Source organism: Trematosphaeria pertusa (assembly GCF_010094035.1).
Source record: "Trematosphaeria pertusa strain CBS 122368 unplaced genomic scaffold BU26scaffold_6, whole genome shotgun sequence".
NCBI lineage: Eukaryota > Fungi > Ascomycota > Dothideomycetes > Pleosporales > Trematosphaeriaceae > Trematosphaeria > Trematosphaeria pertusa.
In genome coordinates this window covers 1,105,274-1,124,648 of record NW_022987217.1, presented here as the reverse complement: position 1 = coordinate 1,124,648, position 19,375 = coordinate 1,105,274, and the positions used below count along the sequence as shown (strand labels likewise).

At 56.4% G+C, this 19,375-nt stretch overlaps 7 protein-coding genes across 7 annotated transcripts; 5 read left to right on the top strand and 2 right to left on the bottom strand.

Moving 5' to 3' along the window:
- Positions 1 to 600: 600 nt before the first annotated feature.
- BU26DRAFT_550259 (uncharacterized protein) lies at positions 601 to 1,302 on the top strand (the record flags this gene model as incomplete). Its single annotated transcript, XM_033832043.1, has 3 exons — positions 601 to 759; positions 827 to 1,151; positions 1,207 to 1,302. The coding sequence occupies 3 exons, from the start codon at positions 601 to 603 to the stop codon at positions 1,218 to 1,220; spliced, it is 498 nt and encodes a 165-aa protein (XP_033684984.1). The 3' UTR covers positions 1,221 to 1,302.
- A 1,657-nt stretch (positions 1,303 to 2,959) lies between these two features.
- BU26DRAFT_293590 (uncharacterized protein) lies at positions 2,960 to 4,307 on the top strand. Its single transcript, XM_033821678.1, has 2 exons — positions 2,960 to 3,017; positions 3,053 to 4,307. Exon 2 carries the CDS (start codon positions 3,149 to 3,151, stop codon positions 4,226 to 4,228), a length of 1,080 nt encoding a protein of 359 aa, XP_033684983.1. The 5' UTR covers positions 2,960 to 3,017; positions 3,053 to 3,148; the 3' UTR covers positions 4,229 to 4,307.
- Positions 4,308 to 8,098: 3,791 nt separating this feature from the next.
- Positions 8,099 to 8,525, top strand: BU26DRAFT_518461 (uncharacterized protein). The gene is made up of 3 exons (XM_033828818.1): positions 8,099 to 8,225; positions 8,290 to 8,337; positions 8,387 to 8,525. The coding sequence occupies exons 1-3, from the start codon at positions 8,109 to 8,111 to the stop codon at positions 8,513 to 8,515; spliced, it is 294 nt and encodes a 97-aa protein (XP_033684982.1). The 5' UTR covers positions 8,099 to 8,108; the 3' UTR covers positions 8,516 to 8,525.
- A 2,709-nt stretch (positions 8,526 to 11,234) lies between these two features.
- Positions 11,235 to 11,673, bottom strand: BU26DRAFT_604252 (uncharacterized protein; the record flags this gene model as incomplete). The annotated part of the gene is made up of 2 exons (XM_033835509.1): positions 11,235 to 11,537; positions 11,588 to 11,673. The coding sequence occupies 2 exons, from the start codon at positions 11,671 to 11,673 to the stop codon at positions 11,261 to 11,263; spliced, it is 363 nt and encodes a 120-aa protein (XP_033684981.1). The 3' UTR covers positions 11,235 to 11,260.
- BU26DRAFT_518458 (Snf7-domain-containing protein) lies at positions 11,665 to 13,146 on the top strand. Its single transcript, XM_033828817.1, has 3 exons — positions 11,665 to 12,228; positions 12,292 to 12,496; positions 12,576 to 13,146. Exons 1-3 carry the CDS (start codon positions 12,048 to 12,050, stop codon positions 12,865 to 12,867), a joined length of 678 nt encoding a protein of 225 aa, XP_033684980.1. The 5' UTR covers positions 11,665 to 12,047; the 3' UTR covers positions 12,868 to 13,146.
- Positions 13,147 to 13,253: 107 nt separating this feature from the next.
- Positions 13,254 to 17,775, bottom strand: BU26DRAFT_604250 (uncharacterized protein; the record flags this gene model as incomplete). Its single annotated transcript, XM_033835508.1, has 3 exons — positions 13,254 to 15,942; positions 16,050 to 17,386; positions 17,466 to 17,775. 3 exons carry the CDS (start codon positions 17,773 to 17,775, stop codon positions 13,645 to 13,647), a joined length of 3,945 nt encoding a protein of 1,314 aa, XP_033684979.1. The 3' UTR covers positions 13,254 to 13,644.
- On the top strand, positions 17,703 to 19,367 carry BU26DRAFT_482765 (uncharacterized protein). Its single transcript, XM_033825781.1, has 3 exons — positions 17,703 to 18,444; positions 18,495 to 18,558; positions 18,639 to 19,367. Exons 1-3 carry the CDS (start codon positions 18,028 to 18,030, stop codon positions 18,944 to 18,946), a joined length of 789 nt encoding a protein of 262 aa, XP_033684978.1. The 5' UTR covers positions 17,703 to 18,027; the 3' UTR covers positions 18,947 to 19,367.
- Positions 19,368 to 19,375: the final 8 nt, after the last annotated feature.

Sequence of the window (19,375 nt, the reverse complement as noted above, 5' to 3'; positions counted from 1 at the left end):
TGACGAACCACTAGCAGCAGCCGCCAAGGTCGCACACGCCGATACAGCCCATCGCGGGACAGGAATCCCTTGATCGCTACGCCGCGTGGGTCGGTAACAAGCATTTCTGAGGGCGTGTTGAGCTGCCCGGTCACTTCCAGGAGGATGTGGTTGCGAAGAGGGAGGTTGGAGGGCCAGGAGTTGGACTGCCGTTGGAAGCGCAACTTCCTAAATAGGAAGGTTTCGTAAATCCGTCGAAGACTGCTGCACAATAGGAACCGTTCACCCGCGGTGAAGGCCTTTCGCTCTGGGGTTGAGGAAGTGCAAAAGGGACAATCGCGAAGTGAAAACGGTCGGAAAACCAACCTTCCTAAACGGGCAACTTTCGAAATCCGTTGAAAACTGCTGGACAATAGCACGCGTTCACTCACCGGCGGATGGCGGTCCTTCACTCTCACCGCTTGTCGTGGTTTCGAAGTCGAACCGAGCGGCCAAGATTTCCCAACGCTACACCACATTCGGAATAGCCCGCTCTCGCCTAATTTCCCACCTCCCACACTACACATCCCACCAAGCCGCCGACCGTCCTGCCACCATCTTCTCGCCCGCAGAACAGCCGCCATGCCGCCCAAATTCGACCCCAACGAAGTCAAGGTGATCCACCTCCGGGCCACGGGCGGAGAGGTCGGCGCCTCGTCCGCACTGGCGCCCAAGATCGGTCCGCTCGGTCTGTCGCCCAAGAAGGTGGGAGAAGACATTGCGAAGGCGACAGGCGACTGGGTACGTTCTCCTCCACAAGGCCTCCAATCCAGTCCAATGTGATATAAAAGATTAACCAGCACCACAGAAAGGCCTCCGCGTCACCGTCAAGCTGACCATCCAAAACCGCCAAGCCGCCGTCTCCGTCGTGCCCTCCGCCTCCTCGCTCGTCATCAAGGCGCTCAAGGAGCCGCCGCGCGACCGCAAGAAGGAGAAAAATATCAAGCACACCAAGTCGATCCCGCTGGATGAGATTATCAACATTGCGCGGACGATGCGGTTCAAGAGCATGGCGAAGGAGCTGAAGGGCACGGTCAAGGAGATTCTGGGCACGGCGTACAGCACGGGGTGCCAGGTTGATGGGCGGAGTCCCAAGGCGGTGAGCGATGATATTGAGTCCGGGGAGATTGAGAGTAAGTGCTCGGTTTGGTGCTGGTGTTTTTGGGCGGACTTGCTAACGTGGGACAGTTCCGGACGAGTAAAAATAACTATTGCGGACGGGATTGTATGGATGGCGTTGGGGCTTGAGAGAGTGCAATACTTCAAAGCACCGGGGCCGGGGGGTGCGCATGTGGAATAACGTTTCCCACCGTGTAACTCCATCATGAATGAAAACAATACCCATTCCATCACAGCTCTCTGAAATCCGTTAATAGCTTGAATCATCTCCGACACTGGGCTCCCTACCCGCAAACTTGTGTAGCCCCAAGCAAAACCCCGTTCCCGTATTTCCTTCTTACCTCGCCAAGCCGCCCAACACAGCAACAAGGAATCCATGGAGCTCGATTGACTTGCTAACGTCGGATCTCTCACGTCCACATATCCACTACCTCAACAGCAACAATCCCATTTCCAAGACTTTATACATTCCCCGCACCCACTGTAGTACAGCTGGCTGGGGCGTAATACCGCAAGATTGCCTTATGAGGAAATGTAAGCATGCCTATTCAGTAAATAGTACCGAGCCTCTTCACAATCGTGAAAGCTTCGCTCACCTAGATATCCTAGGGATGCATCGTGCAGGTCGATGCCATTCCCTTCACCCCGCTAGTTACCCACCGCGCCCCTTATCATCCCTGCTCGAAGTAGTCGGCACGCAAGAGGAAGAATGAGACATAGGGGCCCAAGCATCACCGAGTCTGGACAATCGAAGGTGAAAACGCGCTATTGGGAGAACACGGCTGATGTGTCGGAAACGGTTAGCACACGGACCGGTATTTTCTTGCGCGGCTGCGCGTGGGCCTTCTGTGGCGGAATAAAAACGGCGACTCTATGTGGTTGCTAGGGAGCTGGCGGACGGAATGGGAAAAGCGGCAGAGACGCAGGTGAAGGACGTCGGGTAGGGATGGGACCCTGAGCTACAAGAGAGTGGGACATCTGCAGAAGAAGGTCGATGCAGGCAGCTATCAAGTAGGTATGGAGAAATGAAACAGGGCGTGGAAGAAGACTGGAGTATTGTAGTGAACGGAGCGCAGATGGTGACATACATCTCGCTTCCTCGCTGCATGTCCGTCGGAGAGCTTTCACCTACACGTACGATGCGCTTCAAAATCCCGTCTAGAGGACATTGCAAGGAGGAGTACAATAAAAATAGTCTAGAGAATGAAAGGCTGGGCCACGTCTGTGGGGTGGGCCGGGTCGACGTACCTTTTCACCGGGACCACCGACAGCGCTTTCACCACCGCCTCGCGTCTGCCTGCCCGCTGCGCACGAGCACGCGGTCACCTAGGCCGTCTATAACCTCCCGCCTCCCTCCATCACTTCCTGTTCTTTCGTCCACAAACCTTCTCCCACAAACCGTCTTCCACAATCCTTTGGCAAAGCTTCGCAGCCACCCCACCTCACCATACGCCTCAGCCCGGGACAAACAACAAGCACTTACCCACCGCGCTCACCTCACCTCAAGACGTAAAACGTCGCAGCCACATAAACACAACACCACACGCAAGCGACACTCACCAAAATGTCCGTCCCCAAGATCCAGCAGGTCACCTTCCAATTCCCGCTCCACTACGCCGCGTCGTGGAACTTCGCCGAATACGCGCCCTACCCGCACATGGGCCTAGTCCTAGCCTTCGACGACAAAACCGACGAGTTTCTCATCTGCAAGTATATCCGCGAGCTCAAGCGCTGGCAGCTGCTGGGCGGGTTCAAGCTCCGCGACACGCACGCGCATCTGTGCGATAACACGACGCGGATACGAGTTCTCGGGTGGCAGAAACCGTTTGCCCGTCAGGGAGTGAAGATGTACTTGGATCTGCAGTTTGCAGAGGAGGAGGGCCTGCACAGGGTGTTGCGGGAGATGTGCGGGAAGGTGATGATCCAGGCGAATAGGCTGGAGACGAGGTGAGTGTTCAACCGCGCTTGAGGTGACGTAGGAGGGCTCTACTGACCTGGAAGCAGTCAGCAAATGATCGATATCTTCCGCAAGGTCCCCGAGATGCTCATAGATTCCGGCGCGCCGAAGGACGGCTACGGTTCGGCAGTCATGATGGCACACCCACCGTCCTCACGTTACTACCGCCCTGAACTTGCTCGTCTGGACGATGCGTCCGTCTCTTACGTCCCCGCGAAGGTGGAGACCGGCGACCATTTCGATGCGTGGACGAGGAAGCACATGCGACCGGGCAACGCCGTACAGACCGCTCCTCCGATCAACGCACCATCCACTGCTGTTCATAAGAGCGCGCCGTTAGAGGCGGAGTCGACCCAGACGCGCAGTCCACCGGCATCGCTCAAGCACCAGCAACCGGGAAACACCACGCCTGCCGCTACCCCACTCGACGCACTATCCAGTGCTGTCCATAAGAGTGTGACGCCCGAGACAGAGGCAGAGTCGACTCAGACGCAGACGCAGACCCCGACGCCAACGCTCAAGCGCCAGCGACCGGACAACGAGCCCGCAGAAGAGCCTCAGCGGTCTCCAGTAAAGCGGCCGAAGCTCGACATCCAGGCCCGAAAGCCTTCAAACCCCTCGAAGGTTGCGCCGATGCTACCGACGGCCACACAGGCGCCAGCAGACCCAGAACCTTCATCCTCAAACCATTTCGCAGCCTCGGAGACTGCTACAAAGTATGAGAGCGATCGGAGCGGGGGAAGGGTGTCAGGCGCCTCTGCGAGCCCTACTCCACAAGTAGGAAAGAAGCGCAGCCTCGAAGACCCGGACGGTGTAGGAACGACTCCTACGAAGAAGCCTAAAATGTTACACCCAGCTACTGCGCCGCAGCCGTCGCTGGATCCGGCCACGAAGTCACCGGCGCCTCAGCAGCCCAAGTTCTCAGTCCCCGAGGTCCTTGAGATGGTTGATGCCAGAATGCGGGCATACATGGGTGGTGGGCTTAAAGAAGCCTCCAAGATTCCGGAGTTCCGGAAGTTGTTGGTGCAGCGGAAGAAGTTAGTCGAGTTTATGGCGGCACAGCAGCAGCAGTTGAAGGCGGCGAATCCGAAAGCAGCTCCGACTGGGATTGGGGTTGGCTCTCAGAATGCCTAGGCGGTTGGTCTAACGCTTTCGTAGTCTCGAAGTCGAGGAATGTGCTGGCGAGAAATAGTAGCGAGTTTAGCTCTGGTCGAAGAGGGATATTTAGTTCATTTTCGTAACGGAAAGGAGTACGATAGCAACATAATATTCTCAGCGGAACCTACTCATGTCATTCACACAGCCTGACGTCCTTAGGTGGAGCTGACAATGTTGATGTTGCTGTGCCGGGCGATTCCGGCGTGAACTGGAGAGATTCATTGAAGATTCGCAAGGGCTGCTGTCTGAGCAGGCTGGAGGGACATTCGTGCTTCCCAGTGCAAGCACCGAAACAAGCAGAGGTATCCGTTTCCATTCCGGTGACGTGAGATATCTCCGCTCCTGTGGGCGGACCATCGCCGACGCCCTTCTCTCGTTCCTTTTTCACTAGCCTCTGATTGGCTGCCCCACGTTCTTGTCTGGGCATTCGGCAAGTACTTTGAGCTCATCTCTAGAGCTTGTATCGTCTCGTGACTGCGCGGTATTGGGGGTCTGAGCGCAACGCGGAAACACTTCGCGGGGTCCCATATTTCCGGGATGATGCCGATCAACCCGTCAGCCTCACCATTTCGTGATTTTCTCACCAATGAATGTCGCACTCAGTGAATGCAGGAAGAGCTAGAGAAGGGCATAGGGGCGTACGGAGGCTGTTCGTGTGACGAGGAGTAAGCGCCGGCTCGGCTCGGGGGCGCTCGTGGTGTGGTGCAATCCGTGGCTCTGCGGTAAGAGCGGATTTTATTCGAGAGAAGCTGGATAGATTGAGATTACTACGCTCCTGGGTCCGGTGAGCATCCGAGCCCCATGGCCCATACCCGTTGAAGAGGCCTGAGCAGAATCTTGCTCTCGAGGGGCCCGGAACTCACCCGTGCTATTCGTTGCCCTGCGTTCCGAGTCCCTGATAAGCATATGGAACGGATCCGTGCGCGTTGTGTTGCCTAGATACAATGAAGGGCGTCCCAGTTGTGGTCAAGATCTGGTGGGATCGGGAGAGGGAAACAGGAGTGGCCGGTGAACGCGCCCGTGTGAGCTCGGATGGCCTACGATGATCGAGCGTGAAGTGAAGCTTGTTAGGGAATAGAGACCTAGAAAGGTTGGCTGACGAAACGCAAGACGCGTGTCTTTCGATCTAGAGAAGTTGTCGCCTTGTGGGAAGCATCGAGGGGAGGCTTAGGTACGCAAAGTCACTAATTCTGTCCTGTGAGTTCTAGTAAAGGTGTTACGCAAGCTGGGTTCCGGCAACAGTTCGATATAGGGGATAATACTTGCTCGTCGCTCTAATGCGCTTCTTCTCAGCAAAAGGAGAGAACTCTTCCTCGGAACTGACTTCAAACTCGCAACACTCTCAATTGAGTGCCTCACCGCCAGAAGTCAGTGGTGGTGCGTTTCCTGGTGTGGTCTCCCATAGCAAGAATAGCAGGGATCCGTCGGGCCCAGTCGATAAGGCTCATCGCGATGCGATGCTGACGGCGATGTTGTGCCTCCATCATTGGCCGAACAACTCCGGAGCTGGGGTATCAGAAAGCTTCCGACTATGTTCGTTTCTGAGACAATATCGCACAATATCCCGTGAGCGTGCGCCGCGGGGGAATACGTATAGTCGCTTCCGGTGAATGGTGGTAGAATTTCTGAACGCCTTTCGCTTGTCCACGTATGCGGTTTCCTGTTCCCTGGGTGTAATCTGCCGGGCTCGAGCAATCAGGAGGGAGTCTGAACGCCATCCGAGCGCACACTCACAGGTACCCACGTGGGTTGTTATCTATGAAAGGCAAGTGACGTCCGCGATGCCGAGCTCAACCGTATTGCGTCCGGTGACAAGAAGATAACAGGGTCTGAGTATTGAATAATGGGCACTCTGCACGCCACTTGGGTAGCAAAGTCGAGACGCTGCGTCCGAGGACGAGGTTCATAGACTAGTCGGCGATCTGCAGGCCTTTCCGGCGGACCGTTGCGATCAGGAAGATGGACATCTGTTTTGGTACCGGCGATGGAGGAGCTCGGCTGCGGCCACATCCCGTTCGTTGTGGAGACCTGACTAGGGCGGAAAGGCGGTGTTCAGCTTGCGTTATTTGCAAGCTGCAGGCCTTGATGCCTGCAACATCTTGTGCCTGCGATCCCAAGGCTCCCAACCAAGTCCAGACGAGATGCTTGTGTCGTGAAAACAACGTAGCTCGCAACTTCAATGACGTCGTTAATCTGGCAAAGAGCTCTATTGCGCATACCCAAGGGCCTTGAGAAAGCAGCTAGAGCCGCCACGAGCGTGTTGGAGGATGCGGGGTAGGCCAACTGAAGCCCCGAAGTTCTGGCATCGCGAGCGAATAGACCGTGGTACGAGCCGGCGCCAAAGCCTCGGATCTGAGGGCATTGGGCGCAAGTCGAGACGCACGTCAGAGAGTGAGTTGGCCTGTTCCCAGCGTGCCAGGGGTCCGTATCTGTAATCCACCGCCTCCTGCTCGCTGGACTACGGAGTGTCGACAAGATGCGCACACCTGAAAGCCTTCATTACGTAGAGGTGAAGGGAATGTACCATCGCCAGTCAACAGAATCGCGGGATGTGTGCTGATGTTGATCTGTACTGTCGATATCCGTCCCCAGCTTTCGGGGGTTGGAGAGCCTCACTGTCTCTGGGCCCGGAAGCGCCGGTTTACCTACGGTATGATCACCGCCGTGACCGATTCGGCCGTTCAGGCTCGTCACCCACTTGCCAGTATCTCGCCATTGTCACTTGCAACGTGTTCAGGAAGATCATGTGGAGCGCTTGGCGAGATATCCTGGTTAGTCCTAGAAAATGCGGGCGTGGTGACATTTGCCACCTTGATTTTAGGCGTCGTGTAGAATAGCACCTGGGCGTTCCACGAATGAATAATCCATTGGCCGAGGACGGGAACATGAAGTCAAAAGTCGCGTACATTCTCTACTTGGGTGCGGAATGCTTCCTTCGAAACTGCTGCATTTCTGCCCATTCGAGCGTAAGGGGCGGCGTTGATACGGAAAGGAGGATGTTCCCTGTGCGTTCCTAGTGGTTTGGGCCTCCAGCGGCTGATGGCGTTCGAGGGGCGGTGACCCGGAACAAAATGGGACACCGACTTGCTGTCAAACCCGGCCCAGCGCCGACAAGGTCGTGTTAGCAGACGTGAAGACGTGTTTTGTGTTCTTGAAGGGGTAGGATCGCCGTAATACTTGCTGGTGGTTCATCCCGAGGTCGCCAAGGCCCAATCCGCCTTGAAGTTGCTACACCACGAAAGCCCCATTAAGCGAGACGTTCCCACAGACAAAACGAAGCCCGAAAAGAGAAATGCCAACTTTCAAGATTGTCGCTGCAGAGTGTGTGGCGAATGCATCATTTATACCGGTTCTTTCCTCCTTCCCATGCGACCTTTGCTGCTAACGAAGACGTGGCTGCTGCGTTGGCGGTGGTTGCGTTGAGCGCACAACCACGGCGATCCGTATAAGGCTGTAATCGCTCCTCGGAGTTAATTTCGAAAAAGAAGGCGAGACATGGGATTGCCTGGAGAGGAAAAGGAATGCCAGGGCCGAACTCAGGGCGCCGTAGCGCATGGCCCTTGTGTCAGGTGTCGCAGCCCGACCCGCTGCACTGATGCCGCCTCACTTCGCTCGCCTCGCCCAACCGACGCGGCAAAGAGCGATGCCCAACCAACGTCCTGCAGCACCTCGCTCATTGCTGATGCAGATATCACCTTTTTCCGGTGGACCAGAAGGAGAAGCTTAACGCTTCTCTGGTCGGGTATAAGGTCGGGCCTTCGCCGATTTAGACTCCAGTAAATAATCGGAGCCCAGACTTGATCGAGATCAACTTCATCGAACGTGTCGTTTGCCGCTCTTCCCTTTCTTTTTCGCAATGGCTGGCCCCAATTCGTACTTCGTCCCCGGTTATGGCATCTCGAGAGCGGTGATACAAAACGAAATACATTATTACTGTGGGCCGGACGCAATTGTCAGGCCGTATACCCATCAGGTAGGGCATGCGAATATCAACCATGAGATCAACGTTGTTGCAGCAAGGCTGACTAGATCATCAGGGCCGCGACGGTTTCCTTGTCACGACTTCCGGGCCTCCGTTAACAAAGGTAGCCTCGCGAAGCAACAAAGCTGTTGTTCACTCGCTGACGTCCGCAGGCGCAAATCGAAGATCTCAAGCTTTCGTCGCAAGAGTACGAAGAAAAGCAATCGCGGGTAGCGGATGAATCGCACGTCTTCGTCAACCAGCCCGTCCCGGTAAACCAGAGGAAACGAAGGAGCGGTTGACTCTCGACTTCCCAATATACGTTTTTCAGCGACTTCTCCAGCGTTTTGCGTCTTGTTCTCATCATTTTCGACCCGCCGAAATACGTTCGCCTAATCAACATTTGGATTCATTCCCAGCCATACGGGAGGCAAAATGTCATGTCAAGACAAAACGCGAGGGAAGACTTTCCTTCCCACCATACGTTAGCTTGTCGTCGTTGTTCTGTCTTAGGGGTTTCGGAGTGTACGAAGCAGGCGTCAAGGTGGCGTTCGGATTGGTCGGACATTGGATATCTTCCCTCCGTCTTTTCAGAGTTCAACATACGTTCGTATGCCGAATGAAATACCGGTTTCCATCCTCAAATATTGCCCATTTGGTGATAATCGTCCGATGGCCACGTCCCTCCTAGGCCAATGAAGCTCGGCTAGCGAGAGAAGCCCTGGTACAGATTTCCTTCAACTGTTGATTCCGGCTACTCGTCATGATGCAAGAGTAATGCGACGATTCGAAGATAGGCCAATGGTAGTGCTACTTTGGAGGCTTTCCGAAGAGCACATGCCAGCCTTGATGAGGGGTGTATCAGACATTCCATCTGGTCACCATGTTGGAGGTTGGAGTACCCGACGCCGGGTGGTAGACGGACGGCAGATCCAGTGTAAGCTGAGGAGCCTCGGGCTGCTTATCGTGCAGACAACCCCTTGCTCTTTCAAGCCCTGTACCGAGGGCTGTCACCTCTTGAAGACCGGTACGCCCTGGGACTAGCTTAACTCTAAATTCGAAGGCTGCAGCATCCTGAGCGAAGTTCAAAGTTTGCGGATGAGGGCTTACCTGTGCCTCTTCGCCCCCACGGTACCTCATCCTGCTGCTGCCTGTGGGCCTGGCAGGCGTGTTCCTGCTTCATGCGGCGAGCGAAGTCGGTCCCAACACCCTCAACATCTGCAACGCTTACCGATTTCGCCCCGTCCTCCAGGCTATCATGGCGAGTCGATAAGGAAATATACACTTCTGCGGCGAAGTGCAGGCGGTCAGGAAAAATGCGAACTACTCTCCTGCCTCAACAGCGGGCGCCGCCCTGTATTAAGTACTGACCGGAGAACTCGGCAAGCGGGTGAAGTGTTCATAGGAGCCACGTAGAAGAGCAGGATTGGGGCTTGGATGCGAGCTGAAAAAGTCGGGGCGCGAGTGATTTTATGTGATTCGCGACGGAATGTTTGGTGTTGATGTGAGGCGAAAAGGAGAACAGTTGGGCAGGAGCCATGAAAGGTACCGACGGTTGATTGGCTGTACCTGGTTAGGTAAGCGACCGGTGAGAGATCAGATCGGGTTCCATCTCACCGTTCATACCAGGGACGGGCTGCCCGACTTGCAGGCGGGAGAGCCTCATTTAATGACGTACGAGCTTTGCACTGACACGATAGTCTGCGAAGGAGGCGTCGTGGGATCGCAGCCTGCAGCGCTTCAATGCTTGGCTCGGTTGCATCCCGTCAACCCACGGTGCCAGCTAATCCGCCTGATTTCCGAGCCAAAACCTCGCGCTATTTCCTCTCATCACCCGGGGCCCGACTCCTGAAAGGCGCACGCGAACGTCGTCGCGAATAGGCGTGCGTTGCTAGTGCGCACTGCTTGGCGAAGTACCGACGGGCTGGGCCACGACAGCAAGCATCGAAGCCAGCAGAACGTATCTGACCGAGACAGCATTGCCTCTCAGTCAGATACGTTCCTACTCGTCGGAGACATAGACGAGGCGGTACACGTCGGCCAACGGCTCAGACGAAGAGTCAACACTTTAGACCATTGCCTTCTGGAGGGCTCGGAAAAACGCTCGTAGATACGAAACGAAGACAGTTGGAATGCGGGCTGACATACGTAGCACTACTATACGCGCCGCACACCCCTGGATAGTGCTCGACAGATCACGACCATGCTTTCGTATTGCACCCACGTCTCCCAACACTTTCATTCTATAGACCCTAATGTCTTGAGAAGATGCTCAAGTGCCGACGGAAACTTCATGCGGAACTCTGCGTCATAGAAATTGGAGTCCTTCAAGCCCAGGGCCAGAGAGCGGCCTAGCTCACAAACGCCCATGAAGCCACCCAACAGGCCTTTCGCACCTACCGCTTTATTCTGTCGATGGCTAGCAGGACCTCTTACCTATCTCGATGGCACCGCGGAACCTAGAGTCCGTCGTGAAGCTGAGCGTGTCCGTATTTAAATGCCTCCTTGAAATATTTCTCGACCCAGGTTCCTTGCCTGATCATCCCTTGCATGCTCGACGTAGTCTATGTGGCGCTTATGGCAGACGAAGGAGTATCTCTGTTCTCGCGTTGAGATAGATCTGGTGAAGGATCGATCTTGTACAGCTGGTGTCCACGTCGCCCAAGTGAAGCCTCTGGATATCTGGTCCCACCACGTTAAGGTAGGTGCTAGCTAGGTCAATAGTGAGCTGTAAAATATGCGCGCTAGCAAGGGTGAAGGTAACAGGGCGCGAAATCTGAGAAATAGGAAAGAGTGGGAGTATGTGGAGGTGAAGCGCTGGGATCTAGCTCTCTGTCCCGGGCTCATGGCCTCGTATTCCTCAATCTCCGTGCCAGGTCTTCGTAGAGGAATGACGGCTCCATGCCATCGTCCTGCTTTGGAGGAGGCTCGGACGTAGCAACGAAGCAGCCGCATCCTCGTACAGTACTTCGTCAATAGCCCCTTCTGCGGCGACTGATCGAGCCTTGCAATGTTTCTCTTGATTGTGTTCTCATGAGGTCCCCGTCTCATCCGACCTCCTTCCTCCTCTGCACCGCCTGCTGATACGCGTCCAAATTTACGTTCCCGGCATCCCAGATGGTGACCGCCTGGACGAAGATGCCCTTTTCCTCCCGCCGCTCGACGTAGCCAATCACATTGATCCACGTCCCGACATCGACTTCCGCTCGCTTGATCGACTCAAGCACTTGCTCAACGTTTACATTCGCGATTTTCGGCGGACTGAAGCGAGGGAAATCGTGCTTCAGGCGGAGCGTCGCGGTCTTGACGACATATTCCTCGACGCTGGGCGGTGAATTAGCAGGAGCTGGTTGTATCGAAAGCGCAGACCATACCATCCTAAAAATCGGACCTTTCCCCCAGGCGCGCATTCCTCCAGCTCGCTCAGCAGTACCAGACTCGAAGGCACCGGACCAGACATGATGTTCACAAGGTCAACCACCTGCATCGGGCATTCGTTTCCCCGACGCCAAGAGACGCACGTGCCCATGTCCGGGCTAGCGCAACGACATCATACTGGCGCCCGACTCGCGCCTTGCACTTGCTGCCAGGCAACCTTCAACCTTATATCCACCGAGCAACCAACCGCCGCAGACCCTCCTGAGCTACTAGTTCCCTGACACCAAGCTGCATTCAGGCATCGCCAGCTCCAGATCCACCACCCCCGCCTCGAACCCGTCGCCGCACCCCGCCATAGCAGCACACCCCACCCCGCGCAGTCGGAGCCGACAACACCCCTCCTGAGTCCCTCAAGCCCCTATCCAAAGCCGCTCATACTCGTGAACCGCCAGCAAGATGTCCGCCTGGGGGCTAGGCTGGTTCGGCGGCGGCGCCGCCAAAAAGGAAGCTCCGAAGAAGGCGATACTGCAGCTCCGCGGGCAGCTCGAGATGCTGAACAAGCGGGAAAAGCACCTGCAGAACCAGATGGACGAGCAAGACACACTGGCCCGAAAATTCGTATCGTCGAACAAAAGCGGTGAGCATTTGCCCTTGTTATCGCTGCTTACGGAAAGAGAGTGCTGATGGCGGGATCGCATAGCGGCAAAGGCGGCACTGAGGCGGAAGAAACAGTTTGAGCATTCCCTCGAGCAGACGAGCTCCCAGATCATGACGCTCGAGAAGGAGATTTATAGCATCGAGACGGCGAATATTAATAAGGAGACGCTGGATGCGATGAAGAACGCTGGCACGGCCATGAAGCAGATCCACGCCGGTCTCACAATCGACAAGGTCGACAATGTAATGTACGTCCCCCCTGATATCCCTCGGACACCCTCCCGCATCTCTCAGCATCTACATCCGCTAACCCCATCCACCCAACAGGGAAGACCTCCGCGAGCAGCACGCGATCGGCGAAGAAATCAGCGAAGCTATAACATCTGGCGTCACCACTGGCGGCATCGACGAAGACGAGCTGGACGAGGAGCTCGCAGAGCTGCAGCAAGAACAACTCGACGAGCAGATGCTGAATACCGGCAACGTCCCCGTCGGCGATAAGGTCGGCCGGCTACCACAAGCACCGCAGGCAGAAGTCAAGGGCAAGACGCCGGTGCGGGCCGAGGAGGACGATGAGGAGGAGGAGCTGCGGAAGCTGCAGGCTGAGATGGCTATGTAGGCGAAGACGGCGCATGCGCAAGGATGAGGCGATAATAGGCGGGTAAGGCGGGCATATGAGCGAATGAGATTGGACGGCGTACCGGGCGATTTGGCAGCCCTGTTATACGGCGCGGGACTTCTTTCTGTGTGTCTTTTCTACGGCATAATTGCGACCTTAGACGTTTTCTACCCGCTTTCTCTATAGCAAGAGTGGAGAGCGCGTGCGGATATACCTTGCAATTTCAGATCTCCTCAAAGCGCACATTTGGCACAGTGCACGAGCATACGGGACTTAGTGGGAGTGAAAGACCACCGTCACATCCGCAGATCACGCGGGGCCCTTGTGAAAGAGACTGAAGGCCTCCACGCTCCACTATACACTTCTCAAGGACTACACATCAGAGACTGAAACCAAGCTCTATTGCATGTACGTATTCATTCAGAGGAGGTACCACGCCAACCCAACCCAACCCAGCGCAGCCAGCCCCTGCATTCCCAAAGTCCATTCATTAATCCATAGCTGAGACATATACCATGAAACTTTTGCTGTCCGCCCGCATCTCGAGAGCGCCGGGTATCTATAATCGCCCGTAACCTAAGTCCTAAAATTCCACCATATAAACGCCAGAAAGATGATGCGTCGCGTAGAACAGAAATCGTGTGCCGGCTGGAGGACCGCACCGAGCTAAGCCAAAGCAGTATGAGGCATGTTAGGATAACGGATACCAAATCCGTAGGGAAGGGGAGAACTTTTTGTAGGCCCAAATGTCGTGGATGTTGTAGTCGCCGGGATGCATTATGTTGACCCGACCTGCGACACGGCCTCCGCTTCAGATTTTGCGACTTCTAGCTGGGCACCGCCCACCGTGTCCTCCGTCCCAGCAACACCTGCCTCAGGCGCAGGCCGCTTCATAGGTGTTCCGTTCTGAATAGCTGGGGATCCAGGAACCGGCGTCAGGGGCTCGACGCTCGGCCTCTGCGTCTGCACACGCATGGGCGCGGGGACGGCCGCGGATATTGGAGTCGGAGTCGGAGTCGTGGCGGAGGGTGGGGGGCCGGTCATATTCGGCGTGAACTTTTGCGGTTCGTTGGATGAAGGAGCCGCGGCGTCGGCTGCAATAGCAGCAGCAGTACTCGCTGCCGCCGTCGGAGCAGCGTCCTTGTTCTCTCCGTTGACGTGCACCGTTGCTTCGCTTGCCCGAGCACCTTCCTCTTGCTTGATGGGCTGACTTCCACCCCGGAGCTGTTCGAGCATGGGAATGCTTTTAATCGAGTTCAGAAGATTCTGCTCCTGTGGCGTCAGATTCATCGCAAGTTCGGGCGTCACATACGCCCGGATCGCATTGTCAACCTTCTTATCCTCCCCAGGCTCTATGCGGGTCTGGAGATAGACTGTTCGGAAGGCTTCGAGTTGGCGGATGAGGTCCGGGTTGGTGGACAGTGGATAGCGTCCCGACGGGTGAGGAATGCCCAATTCGTTTTGGGGGGGTTGTGGTTGAGAAGCAGAAGTCTGCGGTGTCTGAGAACCCGGTGCTGTTGCGGAGGGCGCTGGAGGAACAGTCGAGGGGGTTCCTGACGGTGGATAGGGTGTGTATGGGCGACCTGGGGTGGAATATGGGCTTGGTCCTGATGTTGCATAATGGCCGCCGTACGCAGCTGCGGATGTATAGTCACCAGCAGAAGTTGGAGGGGCAGTCGTCGGGTAGAGGACACCATACTGTCCGCTTGGTGGGGCAGCCAAGCCTGCTGGTGATGTTTGAGAGGTGGGCGGAGGGTAAGGGCGCAGTGGATTCTGGTTTGCTGGTTGACCGGCCACATTTCCACCTGCCCATGGTGAGGTATACGAAGGTTTGTCTTGCGATGCAGATTCGGCATTGCGGGCCAAGCTGGGAGGAAGGCGTGGCTGAACAGGCTGGACGCTAGGGGGAGGCCGCGGCGTAACATTCGGTGGGACGCCTTGGGGAGGAGGATAGTATCCCGGCTGCCCGTATGGTGGCGGATACGCATTCGGAGGCGGATAATATCCTTGCCGCTGCGCCTGATTCACCTGTGGTGGGCTGACCTGCCGCTTCCGGCGTTCTTTTTCGATGGACACGCTGGGGTTGATTCTCCACATGTATCCCTTGCCTTCTTTGTCACCCTTAACAAACGCGTCGTGCTGGCCAAGGTTGTGCCGAACACTGGACTGCCATCCGCTCGTCGTCGTCTTGAACTTGTACCAGGGATAGTTCCGCTCGATGTAATTGTAAATTTGCTGCAGGTTCATTTGCCCCGTGGGCGATGACGATATTGCCTCATGAATCAAGACGACGTAGTTAGCAGTAGGACGCTGTAACTGCTCCTCTGTATAGTCCTCAATTCTCATTTCAGGCGACGGGGTTCGTGGAGGCTTGTTCGGCTTCGCCTGTTTCTTGTCGCTCGTGCTGCCGACACCATCACCCTTCTCGGTTGTCTCCCGGATATCGTCGTCTTCCCCAGCATTAGACTCTTTGCGGCGCGCAATCTTGGGCTTGACGGTGGGAGTGGGCAGATCCGCTGGGTCGATGCCAGCTGCTCTAGCCTTCTCGATCTCTTTCGCTTGCTTGATGAGCTGGGACCTCTGGCGTTTCGACATAACGCCATCTTTAGGAGGTCGACCGGGGCCTTTCCGCTTGATGAGAGGTGTTCCAATGAGTGAGTCAGGAAGACCGTGCTGTCGAGCGACTTCGGCGGTGATGATCCCCTCCACCTCCCCTTCTTCGCCTTCGACCTTCGGCTCTGGTTTACGCATGGCAACTGGGCTCTCTGATTTGACTGCAGCTTTAGCCGTCTCATCCTTAGGCGTGGAGTCTTTCGCCGCCTTTTCGGGCGGAGCTTTTGCTGGCTCCTTGGCCGGCGCTTTGGCGGGCATCTTTGTCGGAATCTTGACAGATTTGCCTTTATCCTTGGGCGGCTTTGCCTTCTTCGGCGGAGGTTCCTCTGGAGATGGCTCCCGTATCGCCTTCCTCTTGTAGCCCCTCTTGGGCTTGAGAGGCGGCGGCGCATGCTTATTCTTGAGTTTCAATTTCAAGTTCGGCGTCGGTCGGGGCTCCGGGCTGTACTGTTCCTCGTCCTCCTAACAAATAATTAGCATATGCGCGTTCAATGATGCAGCACATCTCCGTCTGAACACCTTCCGCTGAAGGGCTCCAGGAAGAGTGATACAGAGTCACTTCTACTTACCATTTCTTCGTCTTCTTCACCAATCGCGTCCTCGTCGGATTCAAGGTCACTGCCCACCGGATAGTGATATACATGGCGCGGGTTGATACTGCTCATATCCTCGCTCACGGAATCATCGTCTATTCCGTCGTCGCTCTCCAGCTCCCCCTGACCATTTTCAAAGCTAAAGCTCATCGGCCGAGAATGGGAACCTGATTCTTGGTGGTTACGCTGCTCCTCGGTGAGAGCTATATCTGGCAGGAAGAAGGCCATCTCCACCATGCCGATGGTGATGGTATCGCCATGGCTCAATTCAACGCAGGCGCCTCTGGGCAGGAACTGATCCTCATGGTACAGTCCATTAGATCCGAGCACAGCTAGGCAGAAATGGCCGGTCTCAAAGTCGTAAAAGATCTTTGCATGCTGCCGGCTGATGCCCTTCGGACCCCTGACGCCAGTCCGGTGCGTGATATGCTGTGGATGAATGGGCACTAGCGGGCAGTCATTCGGGTCCTCTGTTACTGTTGCATCGAGCTGATCGGGGGCCTCGGGGAAGGCTTGCATGAGCATCTCCTGCGGGGCATGTTCCACCTCCTGGCCAGATTCGCCGTGGCCGGAGCTGACCGAGTGCGAGGCGATGCTCTGACGACGCTGCTGGTACTCCATGGGCATCATAGAAACGGGCGCATTTACAATGCCTCCCGCCTCGCTGATTACACTGCGAGGGCCTCCATGGGTTCTTTTGCGCTTCTTGCCATGGAGCAGGGCCTGCGCGCGTTCCGGCTCGCCCTTAGCCCTCAATTGTTCGACCTTGGCAAGGCGGCGCATGTCCTTGTGGGCGAGTTGGACGTTCCGGCCGAGGATGATCTGGTAGGTGTGCATGTAGTACGATCCGTCGTCGAAGCGCAGGCGCGCGAAGGCACTTAGCCTCTGTTGCGCAGGCGCATGAGGCGTGTAGCCGTTCATGGGTATTCCCATGGTATAGTCGGCAGCCAAAGACTGCATGTCGGTGGGGAGGGAGATGGGGGCGTCGAGGCTCGGCATGGCGGCGGCCATTGCGGGCTGCCCCTCGAGGCCCGCTGTGCTCATCGGATCGAACGGTGCATTGGGAATGTCTGGGACGAAGGCGCCCGGGAGGTCGGGGACTGTGGGAGCCATGGGGTCGGCAGGCGCGCTGGGCGCATCGGCGGTCGCAGCTTCCATGTCTGCGCTGGGGGAAGGTGCGGTCGCGGACGGGTAGAGGGGGGCATCGTGAGAGGCGGCGGCATGTCCAGTGAGCAAATGCGACTGCTCGCCGGGGGCTACGAGCATGCTGCCGTCGCCATGGTCGCAGCACGGGGAGATGTTGAGGGTGTACTCTGGGGGTGCGTTAGCCCAGACCGCCGTCAGCCGCTCCGCGCCCGCAACGACGGGCGCGCAAGCGTGCGAGAGGCCTACCAGGATGCTCAAGGCCGTACAGAGAGAAGGTGAGCGGGTGTATGGCTTCTGCGAGCGAGGAGTCGTCGTCGGCGTCGTTGTCGTCGAAGAAAGCCTGCAGCCAGTCGTCGGCTGGTGTCGCGGTCGGTCGGCGTTGGGAAGAAGCTGGCGGCGGTTGCCGGTCTGTGTCCCGCGCACGTGCAGTGGCTTGGCCGTCGCTGCCATTCGCGAGGCCCGTCAGCGACCCACCTGCTCCATCGAACATCTCGGAGGAGCCATCAAGAGACGGCATCATTCCGAGCCCGGAAGCGATTGGCGGTAACACCTCCATGCTCTTTGATTAGATGCGCTGGTGAGTGGTCAGAGGAGCAGAGGTCAGAAGAGCGCAGCCTGGACGAGAAGGAAACCTTGGAAAGCCCCAACTCTGGTTCTCTACCAGTTGGGCCATTCTCATTCACTACCGCTGGTTCTCCGCTGTCAACTCTGTTCTCTCTCAATACCGGAAGTGGCGGTACGCAGAGTTACCTGGCGTTCGGTCGGAGTCATTGTTGAGTCGGAGACCTGAACGAGCACCCCCATTGCGATGGCGCCCAAGAAGAAAGGGAAGAATGATTCATCGGCCAAGCCACCCGCGTCGAGTCACAGTGCTGTGAAGCAGACGCCGAATTGGCCGGCTTTTGCTCCACTCATACCGGAGTCAGATCTCTCGCTCCAAGAGCTGCTGCCTGGCCAGATTGTTACGATCCCCAACTTCTGGACAGCCACCCTCTGCAAGAACTACGTCTCGTTCCTGTCCTCGCTTTCGCTCACTACGACTCCCGGCAAGCCCAAGAGGGGCGAGGCCGTCCGTGTCAATGATCGTTTCCAGATAGATGACCCCGTCTTTGCGGAAAGGCTTTGGAGCGGCACTGTTCTAAAGAACCTGGTTTTGGGGAACGTCGATTATGACGGCCTTGGTCTGGATGATGCACAGCGGAAGCAGCTTTGGGGTGGCGAAGTGGTAATGACCCCCTCGCGGCTTCCTCCCATGCTGCCACTGACATCGCCCAGGTTGGCCTCAACCCGAACATTCGCATCTACCGCTATTCGAAAGGCCAGTTCTTTGACCAGCATTGTATGTGCCCCATTCCGTAATCCTGTGGCTTGTTGACAGAGCGATGCCATCTTGTGCATTCCGACGCTGACCTAGTGCAGATGACGATTCCAACTACGTGACGCTCCCAGGGTCACCGCCCATACCTGCTCGAACAACCTGGACTCTTCTACTCTACCTTACATCTCCCGCAACAGGATGCATGGGAGGCGAAACCGTCTTTTATCCCGAGCCAGTGCCCTTGAAAAAGAAGAGCAAGGAGCCTCCTCCTGAGCCGTTCGTTGTGGGCCTCGAAGCCGGACTTGCACTGCTTCATCGTCATGGTGCTGAGTGCATGCTGCACGAAGGACGTGAGGTTTTGCAGGGCGAGAAATGGGTCATCCGAAGTGACTTGTGCGTCAAGCGGTAGCGGGACTTCCAAAACTTACCGCCACTTCGCAGCCGTACGCGCAACAGTGGCTATAATAGACTGAGCCAATAAGCTACCGCGGAATCAGGCCCCAAGCGCAATATTACGCCTCCTGCCTGCCGCTCGCTCTTCCACCACGCCTGGGACGGCTGCATTCCGCCGCAGTTTCGCCAGCTCCCACCATCGAGGCCGAGCCCGTACGCGGCAGGGACTCCAATGCCGAAGGAGAAATGGTACTACAGAATGTTCAACAAGGGCGATACGATCCAGCGAGCGGAAGTACTGGAAACAGCATGCCTGACAGTTATCACAGTCGAAGCAGCACGATGGAACGCGACATTTTTGTTGAGGAAATGAATTCGCGCTTCGATATACAAGAAGAAATAGGACAAAGCCTCGCCTATATACACCTCCTCCTCCCTCGCTCCA

Bases quoted from the DNA above. Each gene is read 5' to 3' on its own strand.
- BU26DRAFT_482765 (XM_033825781.1), top strand. From the start codon at position 18,028: ATGGCGCCCAAGAAGAAAGGGAAGAATGATTCATCGGCCAAGCCACCC. The intron at 18,445-18,494 runs GTAATGACCCCC...GACATCGCCCAG, and splicing joins AGCTTTGGGGTGGCGAAGTG to GTTGGCCTCAACCCGAACAT. The intron at 18,559-18,638 runs GTATGTGCCCCA...GACCTAGTGCAG, and splicing joins CCAGTTCTTTGACCAGCATT to ATGACGATTCCAACTACGTG.
- BU26DRAFT_293590 (XM_033821678.1), top strand. From the start codon at position 3,149: ATGATCGATATCTTCCGCAAGGTCCCCGAGATGCTCATAGATTCCGGC.
- BU26DRAFT_518461 (XM_033828818.1), top strand. From the start codon at position 8,109: ATGGCTGGCCCCAATTCGTACTTCGTCCCCGGTTATGGCATCTCGAGA. The intron at 8,226-8,289 runs GTAGGGCATGCG...CTAGATCATCAG, and splicing joins TCAGGCCGTATACCCATCAG to GGCCGCGACGGTTTCCTTGT. The intron at 8,338-8,386 runs GTAGCCTCGCGA...TGACGTCCGCAG, and splicing joins CCGGGCCTCCGTTAACAAAG to GCGCAAATCGAAGATCTCAA.
- BU26DRAFT_518458 (XM_033828817.1), top strand. From the start codon at position 12,048: ATGTCCGCCTGGGGGCTAGGCTGGTTCGGCGGCGGCGCCGCCAAAAAG. The intron at 12,229-12,291 runs GTGAGCATTTGC...GGGATCGCATAG, and splicing joins CGTATCGTCGAACAAAAGCG to CGGCAAAGGCGGCACTGAGG. The intron at 12,497-12,575 runs GTACGTCCCCCC...TCCACCCAACAG, and splicing joins GACAAGGTCGACAATGTAAT to GGAAGACCTCCGCGAGCAGC.